We start from the raw sequence: 16,679 nt of genomic DNA, 5'->3' as shown, positions 1-16,679 counted from the left end.
GATTGCTGGAACTTGTTTGTTTGTTTATTTGTTTGTTTGTTATTTGGATTTTAGGAGCATTAGCAACTAAGGCCATATTGCCCCGGGATATGCGGTGGTCATTCCCTGACCTTTCCGCATCCTCCGTATTTGATGGTGATGGGCTCGAACCCCGGTCTAATCAAGAAGCGTGTGCTACACACTGCTGCTCCTTCCCACCTGGCTACGGAGGCGCCTATTGCTGGAACTGACTTCCATCTGTTGTTGTGGAAGTTGATAGCTTAAATAGATTCAAAGAACTGGACAGAGTAACCCCACGGGTTCACATCTGGTGAGCATATGGGCTTGGCACACCCAGGGTCCTGAGCTGGATATCATCATTCTTCTCTTTCTTGGTGATTCCCTTCTACTTCTCTCTCTCTCTCTCTCTCTCTCTCTCTCTCTCTCTCTCTCTCTCTCTCTCTCTCTCTCTCTCTCTCTCTCTCTCTCTCTCTCTCTCTCTCTCTCTCTCAGGGTGACTCAGAATTTTTTTTTTTTTTAGCTGGTGCAGCATAAGCCTCAGGCTTCTTTGCACCATATGGCTCATAATAATAAGTTTTGGAGTGAATGAATAGATGAAATGGGAAGTTGGTTTTTTTTTTTTTTTTTTTTTTTTGCCTGTTGCCATATAAGCTTGCTTTCTTGCATCATATGCCACTACTAATGCTTATACTAAAAGTCAATGATCACACCACATCTGGAGTACACCATACAGGTTTGGAGACCTCGTTTTAAGAAGGATATAAAGCTAATTGCCAGAGTGAATACAGAGAAGGGCAATAAGATTCGTGAGAAGAACAAAGGAGTGCTCTTACCAAGAAAGGCTTCAGTACTGCAAATTGCAGCATCTGGAGACTAGGCACCTGCAAGACAATCTGATTGAGGTGTTCAAGGCTTTGAATGGATTGAGCAAGCTTAATGCTGTGCTGATGGTATTCTTCATTTTGCTCAGGCTATGCACAAGGAGACAAATTCAATATGAGGAAGGATATTAGCAGAATAGACATGTGACATATCCCTTTAGACAGCAGTTGGTTTTTTGCTGCAACAAACTTCCATTTGGTGTTGTGGAAGTGGATAGCTGGAATAAATTCAAGGAAGAACTAAATAAACCATTGAAGTGGGGGGGGGGGATATACAGGGTGTCTCAAAAATACAAGGCATAACTTCAGGAATGAGTTCCTCATATGTAGACAATAAAAATATTTTATATCAACATAGTTCCGGAAATGCTTGGTTTCCGAGTTTTAAAGGTCTGTCTATGACACTTAACTGTTCACATCACCTTATAGTAATTGTTCAAAATGTTCACCTTCTGCCTGAATACGGGCTTCACATCAACATCTCATGACTCGTGAAGACAATGTCAAATTCCTGACATGTTTCGTGTTGTCTCGCAACCTGCCACAATTCGATTGCGGAGTTTCCACATCAGCTACTGGAGTCGAATACACCAATGACTTTAAATAACCCCACAAGAAGAAATCTAGTGGACATTTTCGTTCTGGGAACCTTTCGTGGTGCAAACAACAAGCCTCCAGAGCACTGCCGTCCGCCAAACCGTACATAAAGTGCATATCTGCTTGCTCCTGATTTGAGTACATGGTCAGAATGGAAAACCAACAGATTCTGTCAGTACCTTGTGATGCAAGGAGGAACCACCACAGTGTGTTAATTGTAAACGTAGAGGTAGGGATTGTAATCACTCGGTCAGGGATAATAAATGCCCTGAGTATCTTAAAGCTGTTGAATTGACAGACCGAAGAACCAGACATGAATAATACAACGGTAATTGATTCAACAAGTGTTAACCTGCAATACGGCGAAATAAAAATTCTTCAGATTAATGGGCAAAGATCTCGTGCAGCGGCGGACGAGATTAGGAAAGCTGCTGATGATCTGGGGTTTGATATTGTATGCTTGCAGGAACCGTATTACTCTTCTCAGGTAGGGGGTTCAGCGTATAAAGTTATAGGATATCCAATTTCGGCAAGGATTATTGCCTCAAGTGACGATCGACCCAAGGCCGCCATAATTATCTTTAACAGTGAACTAGTAATAACAACTATATCAAGTGAATGTTCTGCTACCACAGTTTGTATCCTGGTTTCCTCCAGGGACCAGTCGTTTTATCTGGTTTCCCAGTATTTTCCTCCCTCAGAAGATATTCAGCCAGCCTTACACAGACTTGACAGGGTATGTAGCAGATTTTCAGCTAAAAACCTACTAATTACAGCAGATTTCAACGCTAAGTCTACACTTTGGAACAGCGGCTTTTCTGATGCTCGAGGCGAGCAGTTGGTGGATCTGATCTTGGATCATAATCTCTGTGTAAAGAACTTGCCAAATAAACCATATACATTCTCGACGACAAATGGTGAATCTAATATAGATGCTACTTTAACCTCCATTAATCTGGTGGATAGGGTGCAAAATTGGGACGTCAATCCGTATCTAATTAATAGTGACCATCGAGCAATCACCTTCTCGATTTTACCGGAGGATAGGCAAGTGAATATAACAATAAGGGATTTAAGGCGTTTTCGGATGGACAGGGTGAACTGGACCAAGTTTCGTGAATATCTGAATACAATTTTTAATGGAGATAACAAAGTAATCATTAACACCTTAACAGCAAAAGAATATGTTTTTCTGGTTCAATATCATTTATGTCAAGCGATGGCCTACTCGACGAAAAGAAAACAGACAGGAAGAACTTCTGTCCCATGGTGGTCTTCGACACTAGCTGAATTGAGACAACAAACTCAACAAGCACGAAAAGCATACCAAAGGAATAGGCATCTATCGGACGCAGACACTCAGGCTTTGAAAAATGATTACAGAGACTTGAGGAAGAGGTACCATAAAGCAATTGCTGATAGCAGGCAAAATTGTTGGCAACGTCTGGTGAAGGAAACAGGAAATGCTGACCCTTGGGGTATAATCTATAAGCTTTCAAGAAATAAACTTTTGTGTGGTGAAATTTACAACACGATAATTAGAGAGAATCAAGAAACTTCGGACTGGGAATCTACAGTCGAAGGGATAGTGAGTAGCCTATTTCCGGAAGATTTGCCGTTTATGGACAGCCCTGATCAAACGGAAATTAGACGCATTAATCGTGAATATAAGGGGACAACCGAAACTGCCATTTTTAATATGCTTGAGCTAGGTGCTGCAGTAGCTAAATTGAACCATAAAAAATGTCCTGGCATTGACCTCATTGAGAATCAAGTAATTGGAAAATTTTATGAATTCTACCCTGAGATTTTATTAAACTTATTTAATAAATGCCTGCTAGAAGGGCTTTTTCCTCTCGAATGGAAGCTTGCGCTCTTAAAAATCTTGCATAAACCGGGAAAGCCAAAAACAAACCCCAGAGCATACAGGCCAATCTCTTTATTGGCAAATCTTGGCAAATTATTTGAAAGGATGATTGCCCCAAGGATTTTTAAATTATTTACAGAACATAATCTCTCCTCTGATTGCCAGTTTGGATTCAAAAAAGGACGTTCCACTGAGGACGCAATCTCAACCCTGCTGACTTACATTCAGGAGGCAAACAGCAAATATGTTCTTGCTGTTTTTATTGACTTTGAGGGCGCTTTCGATTCCCTTTGGTGGGAGAGTGCTCTCAGGTCACTGCAACTGGCAAAGTGTGATGACTACCTGTTCAGAGTCCTCAGATCTTACTTTAAGGATCGACAAATTAGAGTATGTGCAAAGCATTTATCATACACGACTACCGTTTCAAGAGGATGCCCTCAAGGTTCAGTCTTGGGACCTCTCTTTTGGAATGCAGTGCTAGACCAGTGGCTCACGAAGGATAGCGATGAGTTCATCAAAGTTGCATATGCAGATGACTTGGTGGTGGCGGTGCAGGGAGGATCAAGACAAATTCTCGAACAAAAAATTCAGTCAGTTTTGAATAATTTAGTGGCATGGGCGGGTTTGAATAAACTAAAGATTTCTGTCACCAAGACCAATTTCATGGTGTTTAAACACCACTTCGATTATGGAAGGCCGCCAAAGGTAACCCTATATGGTACTCAAATTCCATATGTACAGAACACCAAATATCTGGGTTTAACTTTAGTTGATCGTCTCAGGTTTCATGTACATGTCACTAAAATCAATGAAAAAATCAAAAAGTTCGTAGCTGCAGTTGTTAGAATTTCCCGCAAGGAATGGGGTTTATCCAAAAAAACTCTGGTATTGTACTACAAGACGATATTTCTTCCCATTGTAGATTATGGTGCTGGTATTTGGTTTGCGGCTGCTACCAAGGTTACAACTAAAGCCAAGCTTCTGTCCCTGCAACGTACAATGTTGCTTACAGTTATACGCGCTCCAAGGACAGTGTCGACAAATGCCTTACAGGTTATTGCAGGTACCATCCCCTTGGATTTACACATTATTTTCCGAGGTATTGTATATAACTTAAAGAAGGGAAGGGCGTTACAAATATTGAATATCACCTCTAATCCAAATAACAACATAAAGGAGGAAAAACGTAGAATTTGGGGCGAGCTTGTGAATTGCTGGCAGCAACGTTGGGATTTGAGTGAGTATGGAACCATTACAAGAGGCTTCATTCCAGCCGTAAGCTTTGCAATGGACAGGAGGGTGTCGTCTTGGTTTGCTCCCACCATGACAACGAGTTACTTAATCACTGGACATGGCTTAAGGGCCAAACTATTTGAAAGAGGATTAGAACCTGACCCCTACTGTTCGTGCGGTGAGGTGGAATCTTGGAGACATGTCATCCTTGAATGCGGACTGTATACTTCAGACAGGCAGGAATTACTAAATAGGTTGCCAAACCTCACGGAGAATAATTTACCTCTCTTGGTTCAGAGGTGGGACATCTTTGCTTTGCTTCAGGAATTCTCGGCCAAAGTTTTTAAAAGAAGACAGGAGCTAAGAAATCTATTGCAGGATACCAATTAAGGGAAGTGCTGCACATTTGACGACAGAACACTTCGTGTAATGTCATCTTTATAGGATGTTTCTTGTCTACAGCGAGATGATCTTCTGCTCCTGGACACCCAATTCAGGCTTGCATTTGTGGATGGACTCTAAAATGGAGATAATGTTAATGTTTCTAAGTGTTAAGTTAATGTAAGTGTATGTATTTGCTATTTGCATGTAAATAATTGTATAATGTTGCTTTTTTTTTTTTTTTTCAACAAGTGTACATTGTTCTTAGTTGGAAAATTTTTATTCTTATTTTTTATTTTATTTTTATTTTTTATTTTATTTTTATTTTTTATTTTATTTTTATTTTTATTTATTAATTTTTTTTTTTTTTTTTTTTTTTCGCTGGCCTCCAAGTTTGGGCAGCCTTGGGGGCGGGATTGCTGGCACCTACCAGTATAGCACTACTTCCGGTAGGTGCAGGATTTGTGCATTACAGCACACATAGAGAATGGTGGATCCAGGTGTTAGTTAATCCCTGGTGGCGAAATGGCCTGACATAATGCTCTTTTTTTCAGGCCTGTTTTGCAGACGTTCTGAGCTTTCTCAGGAGTAAAAGGTGGAGATGGGCTTGTGTCTAGGAGCCACCCTTCATATCAGGACACACACACAATCAATGTACAGAAAGACTACAGTATATATAAGAGCATGTATATAAATCTGTATATAAATATTGTATATAAATTGATTAATATTGTATGTAAATTGATTAAGATAACTTGAGAATGTATATACAGTTGTGTGTTAATAAATAAATAAATAAAATAAAAAAGTACCTTGTGATGAAGGAAATCACCTGCGGGAGATAAGACATTCTGGTTAATAACTTGGGAACCAAGCATTTTCTGGAACTATGTTGATATAAAATATTTTTATTGTCCACTTTATTGTTTTATATATGAGGAACTCATTCCTGAAGTTATGCCGTCTATTTTTGAGACACCTGTATAGGTGAAATGGAAAAAAAAAATTTTTTTTTTTTTTTTTTTCTGATGCTGTATAAGCTTTGCTATACAGCAAGATTCTACAGGAAGGATGTAGATTTGCTTGAGCATGTACAGAGAAGGACAAGATTGGTGAGTGGAATGAAGGGATCCTCTTACCAAGAGAGGCTTAAGTTCTGCAAATTGCAATGGCCAGAGACTAGGCACCTGCACAGTGATCTGATTGAGGTGTATAAGGCCTTGAATGGTTGAGCACGTTGAATTCTGAAGGGATTCTTCCACTTGTTCAGATTACGAACCTAAGGGGGCATAAATTCAAATTAAGGAAAGACAGATGTAGAATAGATGTTCAGAAATTTGCCTTTAGGCAGCAGGTGGTTAATTGCTGGAACAAACTTCCATCTGTCGTAGTGGAAGTTGATAGGTTAAATAAATTTAAGGAGAAACTGGACGAACATTTAGAGGGAATAGTTGTGTGATTTTTTTTTTTTTTTTTTTTTTGCTGATGCTGCATAAGCTCATACACTTGCTTTCTTGCATCACATGCCACTACTACTATACTCCTCAGTTTTTCATGAATCCAAACAGCTAAGTTTTCTCCCGACTTCAAAAGGAACTCTATCACTGACTGTTAGTGGAAATAGACATCAGTTTGATTGTTTGTAACTTCATATCTGTAATATAAAAAAAACTTTTATTTTACTATATTTATATCTGACGTATCTTGTACTAGCAATATATAAAACTTCATGCGGCTAACTCAATTACAAAAAAAATATTTTGTCTAAGAGGCATTACTTATGGACCCACCCTTGTATATTATTTTTTATTGCATCTCTAGTTGAGGTGAGATGAGAGAGAAATTGTAATTCTGCAATAGTTAGCTTTAGACAAGTCCTGTTGTATTCAATTATAGAGTATAAAAATATACTCTATAATTGAATATATAGCAAGTACAAACAGTGGTTTCTCTTTAAGTAGTATTGTAAATGTTTATTTTTTTTTCCCCAGCTTCCAATGTGGAATTAGTGGTTGTTCAACACATACAATATTTTTTTTTATCCCTCTCTCTTTGAGGAACATGATCTTACTCATGATATATTTTAAACTAATGTATTAAGAGGCACAGTATTTCTAGGATACACTGTTATATGACATGTTTTCTGAAAACTGCCTCAAAGTTTCGTATGGCTCAGTCTCACTTGCACAGCCTCTTCTCAACATGAAGGATCTTTTGTCAGTAAAGACCAATGCAAAATACCTATTCAATTCATCAGCAACATCAGGTAGGTTATCTAAGACTTGCCCACTCCCATTACAGAAGGGTCTGACCTGGTTCTCTTTCTTTTTCGTTGTATTCATGTACATGAAAAGTTCCCTGTCCCCATTCTTTGCTCTCTTAGCCTGTGCTTCCGCATACACAGCCTTGCCCTCCCTAGCCTTATATGTGATTACAGCTCAACTTGTTGCTGTTGTAGGCTTCAGTACTTTTCATTGCTCTGTAACTATCCCATGCTTTTGTTTTCTGCTCTCTTAGATCAGCCAGCTTTGTATTCATCCACTTCAGCATCCTCCTCATGCAGCATTTTCTTAATGGTATGTATGTATTAATGGCTTCTCTAATTTTTTGCTTTAAAAGGTATTCCATAATTGTATTTGCCCTCACCCTGCAATCCGATAGATGCCATATAGCACCTTAAACTACCATAGTCTCCTCTTCTGAAATTGAAACTTGTTCCTTTACTTTTAACTACTGCAACATCTTTCTTTATCTTTCAACTAACAACTACATGATCACTAGTTACCAATGGTTCTGTACTTTAAGCCCTGTGAAGTCATCTAATTTGTGAGTAATGATGAGGTCAAAAATATTCTCACCCCTAATATTTTCTCTAATGCTGGTACAAATAATAATCATGGTGTGTTTCCCCCTCCCCACTTATTCCAATCAATCTGGGGCAGATTGAGGTCACCCATAATAAGACATTTACACTTGCTTACCGATTCCTTCTGCATGTAGAGACTCTTGCCGTACTCTTCAAAATCTTCTGGTGTGTAGATTACTCCCACTCTCATTATACCTTTGCTTCAACGAACTCAAGCCACACAGATTCTATACCACAGACAATTTCTGACTCAGCAAAAGCTCTTTCCATGTTAAGGCTGCTTTTGATTAGAAGCATGACCCCACCACCCCTTCTGTCTTTCCTAAATACATTATATATACCATAGTGAAACTCATCATCCCCAATTTCCAGGTGGCACCACATGCTGAAAACTCCCTCATTAAAGAGTTAAGCAGCATATTAAATACAATCAACAATCACAGAAAGTGACTTTCCTTGATAACCATCTTATTATTTTTATACAATGAAAATAATAAGGTAGTTTTCAAAAACTGGCCCAAGAGGTTAGCATGAGCTTTAACAGAAAGTTTGCAATGAAATGAACAGAAATAACTTAGTAGGGTTCTGTGCTTGCATAAGTTCTGCAGTTCCAGTTCCTCAAAGGTAACTCTAAACAGTGGAATGCATTCGTTAATTTTAGTGATAGAGAATTGAAAAAACATATCAAACTTGAAATGATTATTTGAGGAAAGTCTCATCCAAAAAAAATAATCTTTCAGTTGTACATCATCATTACTTGTAAAGCCTGAAAACAACACTACAGGTGTAGCATACAAAATCTGGCACAACCTGAGAACCTTAAGATCATAGATAAATCATTTGGATGGATTTAAAATGGCAGCTGAGGTATAAACTGGAAAATGCAAGTTCTTGCATCTGGTAGCAGTAATCCTAAAGTAATGTGTCACTAGAGTAGCACCAAACTCAGGATAATTGATTTTGAAAACTACCTGTAACTATATAGTCTGATGTGAAGTTCTTCCACTGTTAACAGGCTACTAGGACAACCTGTGGTTCATTTTTCTGTTATATAGTAGGAACTTTGTCAGATAAGTCAAAGAGGTGATTATTCCATTATATAATGCTTTGGTTAATTTTTCTTTCCTAATTCCTAAATATTATGTCTGTTTGTCAATTCAAAAAATCATGTCCTAGCAGACAGTTTGTCATCTCAAACCTAATCGCTTCATGTACATAAAAGGTATGGGTGGACACTGTGATGCTTGTTGATTTTTCTGTCATCTGTCCATTAAAACTGCAGTTTTAATGGCCTACTAATAAATCCCTTAGAAAGTAAATTTCTAATAAGTCCCCCATAGAAAGTAACTCCAACTGCTAAACAGTCCAAGCATTTTATAAGAAACCATGGTACCCTGAGAGTTTATGAACTATCTTGTTAAGTGCGAGCTACATGTGTGTTATGTCCGGACACTAAAGGTGACTTGTGAAATTTTTCAGTTCAACATGACATTGATAGCTTCAATGCAAATTCTTTTACCTCTTGCAGACTCCTGTGTGTATAGCACACCTTTTTCTCATGGTCTGTAGATGACTATGGGAAAAAGGTGTACTTCTGAACATGGTGGTACTCATGTTCAGAAGCACATACTACAGTAATCAGAAAAATTTTTATACATGTACATCTGTATAAGCTGCTGCAAGTAGCCTGTTGAAAAAAAAATTATGATTCTGGATTGTCTGCAGTACTAATAAGTAGGGCCGGATATTTTTCATGAGAAAAAATTACAGAGTAGTCATGGAGAAAATGACAAAAATCATGGGGGCACTTGTGGAAAAAGTGGCAGAAATCACATTGGAGTCACAGAATAATAATATTGTAATATACAAAAATAAAAATGTACTTTAATTTTATAAATTACAGCATTATGTAAATTTTAAAACATAAGTATGCAAATTATGTCATGTCTCCACCTTGTAACTGCATGTTGCACATAATTAAATTCTCATCCCTGTAATATTTATTTGCTACTTTCTCATTTGTTTTGTTGTGCATTTTTGCTTACCAGTGCAAAAAAATTGTTAGATTTGAGCAGCAGGATATCTTGGTCCAGCTGATAAAAACACTGATATTCCACAGGAACACAGAGAATAACTGGACTAAAGTATTAATTAAATGGGAAATCAAAACCAACAATATTTTGTTGTGCAACATTAAACACTCATACTGCAAAGTTGCCGATTAACCAATATCATTATTTGTTGTCAAAAGTTTATTTGGAATATCCCCATGGGCCATTGGTTCAAAATTGGTAATTCTGAGAATTAATATAATTAGTACTGCCCTTTCCTGAATTAAATGTATTGTAAATTTACTAGAAGCAGTAATTTTATATTAACAGAAAATGCATGGAAGCCCACACGATACATCTTGCACTTCTGCTTATTTTATAGCAGTTCTAAGTATGTGTATAACCAAAGTAATAATTTCTATGATTTCATAAAATAGTTAGATTGACATGCAAATATCACTGAATAGGTGTTCCACACAACCAGTTGCCAAAAGAACAGGCTTCCATGAAATCTACATGGTGCCAAAGGAGCAGGCTTCCAATGCATTGTATGTACTGCCATCAGAGTGCACTACTTATGTTGCCAAGGAATTTTCTATTTTCCTTTGCTTGTCCTTGATACATTTTTTTAATCAAAGAATTTGATAAATTTCAAGTCAAAATTGATACAGAAAACAAATTCTAGTTGTTTTAGACTGGTTTATTCAAAATAATAAAAATTGAAAAAAAAATCATATAAATATAAAGAATATATCTGATTTCACAGATATGGGGAAAATATTACTGATTTCTCAGAAATCGATACCAAAGTCATAGTTATGATGTATGCCTAGTCATATTAATAAGTTTATTTGCCCATTTATGTAGGAATATATATTATCTCGGATATTTTTGTAATTGTATTCAAATGAAAATAGAGTTATTTAAATTTGTAGAGCCTTTTTTTATATTTTTTTATTTAGAATTTTTGTAAACATATGTATGCAACTTTAACTTAATTCTTGTTATTCTGGAATAGGTTCAAAAGTAAATATTGAAAATGAGACCGGAACTAAAGACTACCAGTTTGCTAAGTGGCTTTCAAAAACCAAGGTGAAGTTTTATTTTTTATTTTATTATTTTTTAAGAGGCATATAGTTATTGTAAAGATATTTAGGGATCTATAATGAACACACTTTTCACATATTTTATCTGTAGACAAGTACATGGGATTTTGGTACCCACAGTGACATAAAACTTTTCCAACGGCCTTGTTTCCCACTCTACTGTAACTGACAGTACCTTTCAAGTTCAGTCTGATCTAGTTACTCTATTAAAAATTGGACAAATAACCAGTGACTGTTAAGAAATAGTGTAGGAAAGTGCTAAATTCCAAGATATGTAACTGTTTGAAAAAAAAATTTATCACTATAAATCAATTAAAACATTTGAACCAAAATAATTTTTTTTCCTTCAAATATTTTAATTGATTTATGGTGAGAGAAATTTACTCTTAAATGAAACCATTTTCAATTCCTTTGAAAAATAAAATTGATAATTTTATTGCGGCTGCATAAGTGCAAAGAATTTTGATTACACAGTACCAAATCAAGTTGTTAACAAGGGCCGAAAAAGTGTTAAAGTTGGGAGGAATCTTTGAAATACTGTGTTAAAAGCTTCTAAAGTAGTATGTAAATATCACATTTATTATTATTATAAGAATGATTAGTAAATGATTGATGGGGAAACTCAAAGCTACATAAATGTGGATACTCTATACCAGAGGTTCCCAAACTTTCTCAGTTCATGGTGCCCTAGTGTCCCAGTAATTTTTTCACGGCACCCCAGGACCAAAAGAAATACCTAATACAGTGATTTTCAACCTTTTAATAATCCGATTCTCTCTGTGTATATATATAATATTAAAAAATGTGTTATATGATAGTTATAAATAATACAATTATAAACAAAATTATAATTCATAATACAAATTATATATACTTATATAATAATTTTATTCTTTATATAGAGGTACTAAATAAACATCAATTATAGATAACTACAAAATTAAAAAGATACAGTATAATGGATACCATACACCTTTTTATATAAATAAAAAAAAAGTTTAAGTAACTTAAACCCAAATTACATGGTACCCCTGGAATGTTGTTGCGGCACCCCGGTTGAAAACCACTGCTCTATGCTATATATTTTGAACTTATCTTGGGAACTTCCTCAGGAGATGAAAAATGGATTAATAATAAATTATAGTTACAAATTGCATTATCTTCCAGTTATGTTACTGGAAAATTTTTACAAAATATTCATAACTTACTGCTTATAAAAACAACTTGCAACATCATCTACATCCAGTTATTCCTTTAACTAGATACCCTTGCAATCAACAAGAACAAGTAGGAATTTATTCCAACAGCCAGTCACTCTTTAAATAAAGGAAATTTTTCAGTTTTCTATTCTACTATTATCCCCTCTCAATCTAACTTTATGTACCATTCTGTGTCATGTACTAAAGTGTAAAGATGCCCTTGTCCTTGTTTAGTTTACTCAGGTGTAAACTAAATGGGGAGGACATCTTTATACTTAGTCACGTGACACACACACGAGGTTATACTATTTGGAAACCAGATGCCTGACTTCCAAACACTGAAATACAGAATGCTAGTCTCTCTTGGTGAGAATATCTCTCTGTGCTGCTAACCGGTTTTGAATATTGTATGCACGTTTTGCAACCCCATTTTAGAAAGAACAATGTGCACTATTGCAGAGGGTAGAGAGAAAAGTGCAACTTACAGAACTCTTGTCTCTTGGTAAGCCTCTTTTCTCCTTTATATATTTATCCGCACTATTCAGACTCCTCATTAAAAAAAAAAAAAAAAAACGTTTAGTCAAATATTAAAACAATTGTTACTTGGTTGTGGTTTTTTTTTTTTTAACATTCAGGGTATCATTCATTATGAATGCATTTAGAATGGACAGATAGTAAACCAAACTTGTTATTAGTATTGGTATTAGCCAAATAGTGCAAGGAAGCCACAGGCTTTTGATGCACCAGTCAAAAAAAAAAAAGAGATAATAAACAACAAATTATGCACTTCCCTCCTTGTGAAGGTAACTATCCATCTTGTCTATGTCAACCATGACTACCTGCAGAGGCAACTTGTTCCAGCACTCAATGACTTGCTGGCTAAAAGAAAACTTCCTACAACTTAAGGTTATTATTAAATTAATACCACTCTTATAATGCATGAAATTAATAATATAGTTTATTAGACTGTTCACCTACATTATTATACATTAAAGTGACGTTTCGGGTATCTTACCAAAATGTCACTTTAATGTCACTAAATTGACAAATTAATTTATTTTCTAGAGTAGCTTTATATTCCTAGTTACGATACTTAGTTTAAAGTTTAACTTAGACAGAGATTTTGTAGGTATTACTTAGTATCGGTAACGGTATCAAATCCACGTGTTGCAAATTGAACGAGAGGTCTTTTTTTTTAACCAAATTTAGTCGATTTATTAGCCAATTGTTATATCAAATTATCTTCTATAAGTAGATTATAGACCTAGTCAGGATCCTTAGTTTATTCTAAATTGAGATAGCGAGATTTGGAAGCAAATCAATACTTACGAGTCCGTAGAAGTACCGTTCGAGAATTCCCGCCATTTTTACACGATAGCATAAGCTTAGTGTAGTATAGTGCATATTATAATATTGTCAATTAATCAGTAAATCTATTAATCTTGATAAACTTTATTGTCAATTAAATTGTATTTTTAATTCTATATATATATAACGACTTAATCGTAACAAATAATTAATACATAACTATAGTGGTACACATGATATGGAAGTTGTATAAAGGGAACTCGTAGAAAACACTAGATACCAAAAATATATATATATATATAACATAACTGTTTTGGGATATAACTTAAGGATTTAATTTTTGTTTTGAAATTTTATTGAATTAAATCGGAATCATGACTCTGACCAGAGCAGCAAAGCAAAAGGCTCAAGCTAATGGGAGTGCTGTGGTTCAGGGGAGAACTGAGGGGGGGGGCAGTTGCCCTCTGAATCACAGTCTTTTAAAATGCACTGTTTGCTTGATGTTTGCGGAGCAGTCGGGTACGGGACATGATACTGCCAAGGGGGATGTCTTTGTGTGTGCACGATGTAAGGAGTGTAAGGAAATCAGGCGACAACTCAGCGTTGTTATGGGCCTTTATGAGAGCTTAAGGACAGGGTGGATGCCCTCGAAGGAAATAAATTGAGGGGCCCATCAAGCTCTGAGCTGCCCACATCAACGCCAGAGCTTGCACTTGGTCATCAGGCAACACAGAGGCAGCCCCCTAGGCAGAATGCGCTGGTCCCAAAGGAACTAGTAGTTGTTGGTGACTCTATTGTCAGGGAAACGGGGAACATGCTTTGTAAAAAGGATAGGTGGAATAGGACCAGGGTATGTCTGCCAGGGGCAAAGGTTGATGACGTTGTAGAGCGGATATTATCTTTTAAGGGCACAAAAGGTGATATAGTTGTACACGTTGGCACTAATGATATTAAGAGTAGGAGACCGGCGGAATTACTTAGCAAGTACAGGTCACTGTTGAAAAAAAGCCGTGAATTAGGGTTGAATTTGAAAGTGTCTGCAATTCTGCCCAGACACGATAGGAGGGAGTATATGATGAGAGCCTTGTCGATCAATTCGGCCCTGGAGGGATTGTGCAAGGCTCAAGGGGTAGAATTTTTTTCACCCTGGACTGTACTTGTTAACAGGAGAGATTGCTTCTACAGGGATGGGATACACTTAAATAGAAAGGGTGCAAGAATTTTTGCTGATGCTGTCGAGGCAGTGTTAGGTGGGTCAGAAAACTGCTAGCCACTGGCAGAGGTGGAAGTGATTCTTGCACTGCTTCTATTGAAATGAGCAGAAGCCTGAAAAACAAGATGCAGGATATTTCAGAGACTGCTGGGAGTCATTGCGGTACAAGTAAACACATGGGTTGTGTTAGGGTAGCTAAGAATAGAAACAGGTGCATGTATACCTGCGTGTACACCAATGCTAGGAGTTTGGTAAATAAATTTGATGAATTTGAGGTATTGCTCAAAACATCAAAGGCAGATATTGTTGGGATATCAGAGACGTGGTGTCACACAGATATAAGTAATGCGGAACTGGAATTTGGGGAATACAATGTGTATAGAAAGGATAGACAGGACAGGAGGGGAGGAGGGGTTATGCTATTAATTAAGAAACACATAAAGTCCAAGGAAGTGAAGCCAGTTGACATCGATGGACAGGGCAGTGTCGAGTCAGTTTGGTGTGACATAAGCATAGGGAAATCAAAATTGAGAGTAGGAGTGTGCTATAGGCCTAATGACTCTGATGAGTATAATAAGATATTGTACAAGGAAATAGAGTGGGCCAGTAAATCAGAGAGTCTTATAATGGGGGATTTTAATTTCCCAGATATTGACTGGAATTTGTGGGTTGGTCACTCGCACACTAGCAAGGCTTTTGTGGATTTATTGGATGATTGTTTTCTACATCAGCATGTTCGTGAGGCAACAAGAGGGAACAATACTCTTGATCTGATTATCAGTAGTGATTCTTCATGCATTAAGAATCTGCAGATAAATGAACCACTAGGTGGCAGTGATCACAGTGTGTTGAAGTGGGATTTACTCAAGGAGGTAACTACCATCAGAGGTAAAGGGAAGGGTTTTTGTTTTCGTAAAGGCGACTATGATGGTCTGAGACAGTATTTAAATTCTATACAGTGGGACCAACTGATGATGTTACCAACAGCAAACTTAAAATGGGAGGCATTCAAGGAACTAATCTTGGAGGCTACCAGGCTTTACATACCAACTAAGAAATATTGTTCAAGGTTTAGGCCTAAATGGTTGTCAGATGAACTAATGAGACATGTGGCAGAGAAGAAAAATGCATGGGATACATACAAATTAATGGGTGACATGGAAGCCTATGATAGATATAAGTTGGTCTGTAACCAAGTCACAAAGGAGATTAGGCAGGCAAAGGCAGACTACGAAAAATCCTTGGCAAAGGATGCAAAAAAAAACAGAAAAGAGTTCTTTACATATTTAAACTCAAGAAGGAAAGGGATGAATTAGATTGGTCCACTGGATATTGATGGTTCAACAGTTGAGGATCCTGCTCAGGTGGCTAACAATTTAAACGAGTATTTTGCATCTACATTCACGCATGAGGAGTTATTCAGGAAGGAGAATGATGTAGGTAAAGTAAACATTGGCAGTGAGCTGGATGATTTTGTAATAACTGAGAGGAAAGTGGAGGAGAGATTGTTGAGGATAAACATAAAAAAGGCACCTGGGGTGGATGGGATCTATCCAGTTATATTAAAGGAGGCAGCAAAGGAAGTAAGCAAGCCCCTAGCCATAATTATGAGAGCTTCTTTGGACTCTGGGGAGGTACCCATAGACTGGAGATGTGCAAATGTAACGCCAATTCACAAAGGAGGATCAAAGGCTGACACAAGTAATTATAGACCTGTTAGTTTAACTTCTGTTCCAGGTAAATTAATGGAGGCACTGGTTAAAGAAGCACTGCAGGATCATCTAGACAAGAATTCAGTTATAGCTCAGACGCAGCATGGTTTTGTTAAGGGCAGGTCTTGCCTGACCAATTTGATTGGATACTATGATGTAGTCACAAAAGAACTGGATGCAGGGAATAACTTTGATATTATATATTTGGATCTTAGAAAGGCTTTTGATACTGTTGCACATGGAAGACTGCTGCACAAATTGGAGC

The 16,679-nt window shown here is 36.9% G+C and overlaps 1 protein-coding gene across 6 annotated transcripts in view; it reads left to right on the top strand.

The window, feature by feature from the left end:
• Kyat (Kynurenine aminotransferase) overlaps positions 1–16,679 on the top strand; it is a 141,310-nt gene that overhangs the window by 103,623 nt on the left and 21,008 nt on the right. For all 6 annotated transcript variants that reach the window (XM_090370506.1, XM_090370508.1, XM_090370503.1 and 3 more), the window contains one exon: positions 10,895–10,968. In XM_090370506.1, coding sequence (XP_090226632.1) covers positions 10,895–10,968 — 74 coding nt within the window. The remainder of the gene's footprint in view (positions 1–10,894; positions 10,969–16,679) is intronic.

This window comes from Mastigoproctus giganteus, chromosome 3, assembly GCF_048544385.1.
Source record: "Mastigoproctus giganteus isolate SK-2022 chromosome 3, ASM4854438v1, whole genome shotgun sequence".
Classification (NCBI taxonomy): domain Eukaryota; kingdom Metazoa; phylum Arthropoda; class Arachnida; order Uropygi; family Thelyphonidae; genus Mastigoproctus; species Mastigoproctus giganteus.
This window is presented reverse-complemented; position numbering and strand designations above follow the sequence as displayed.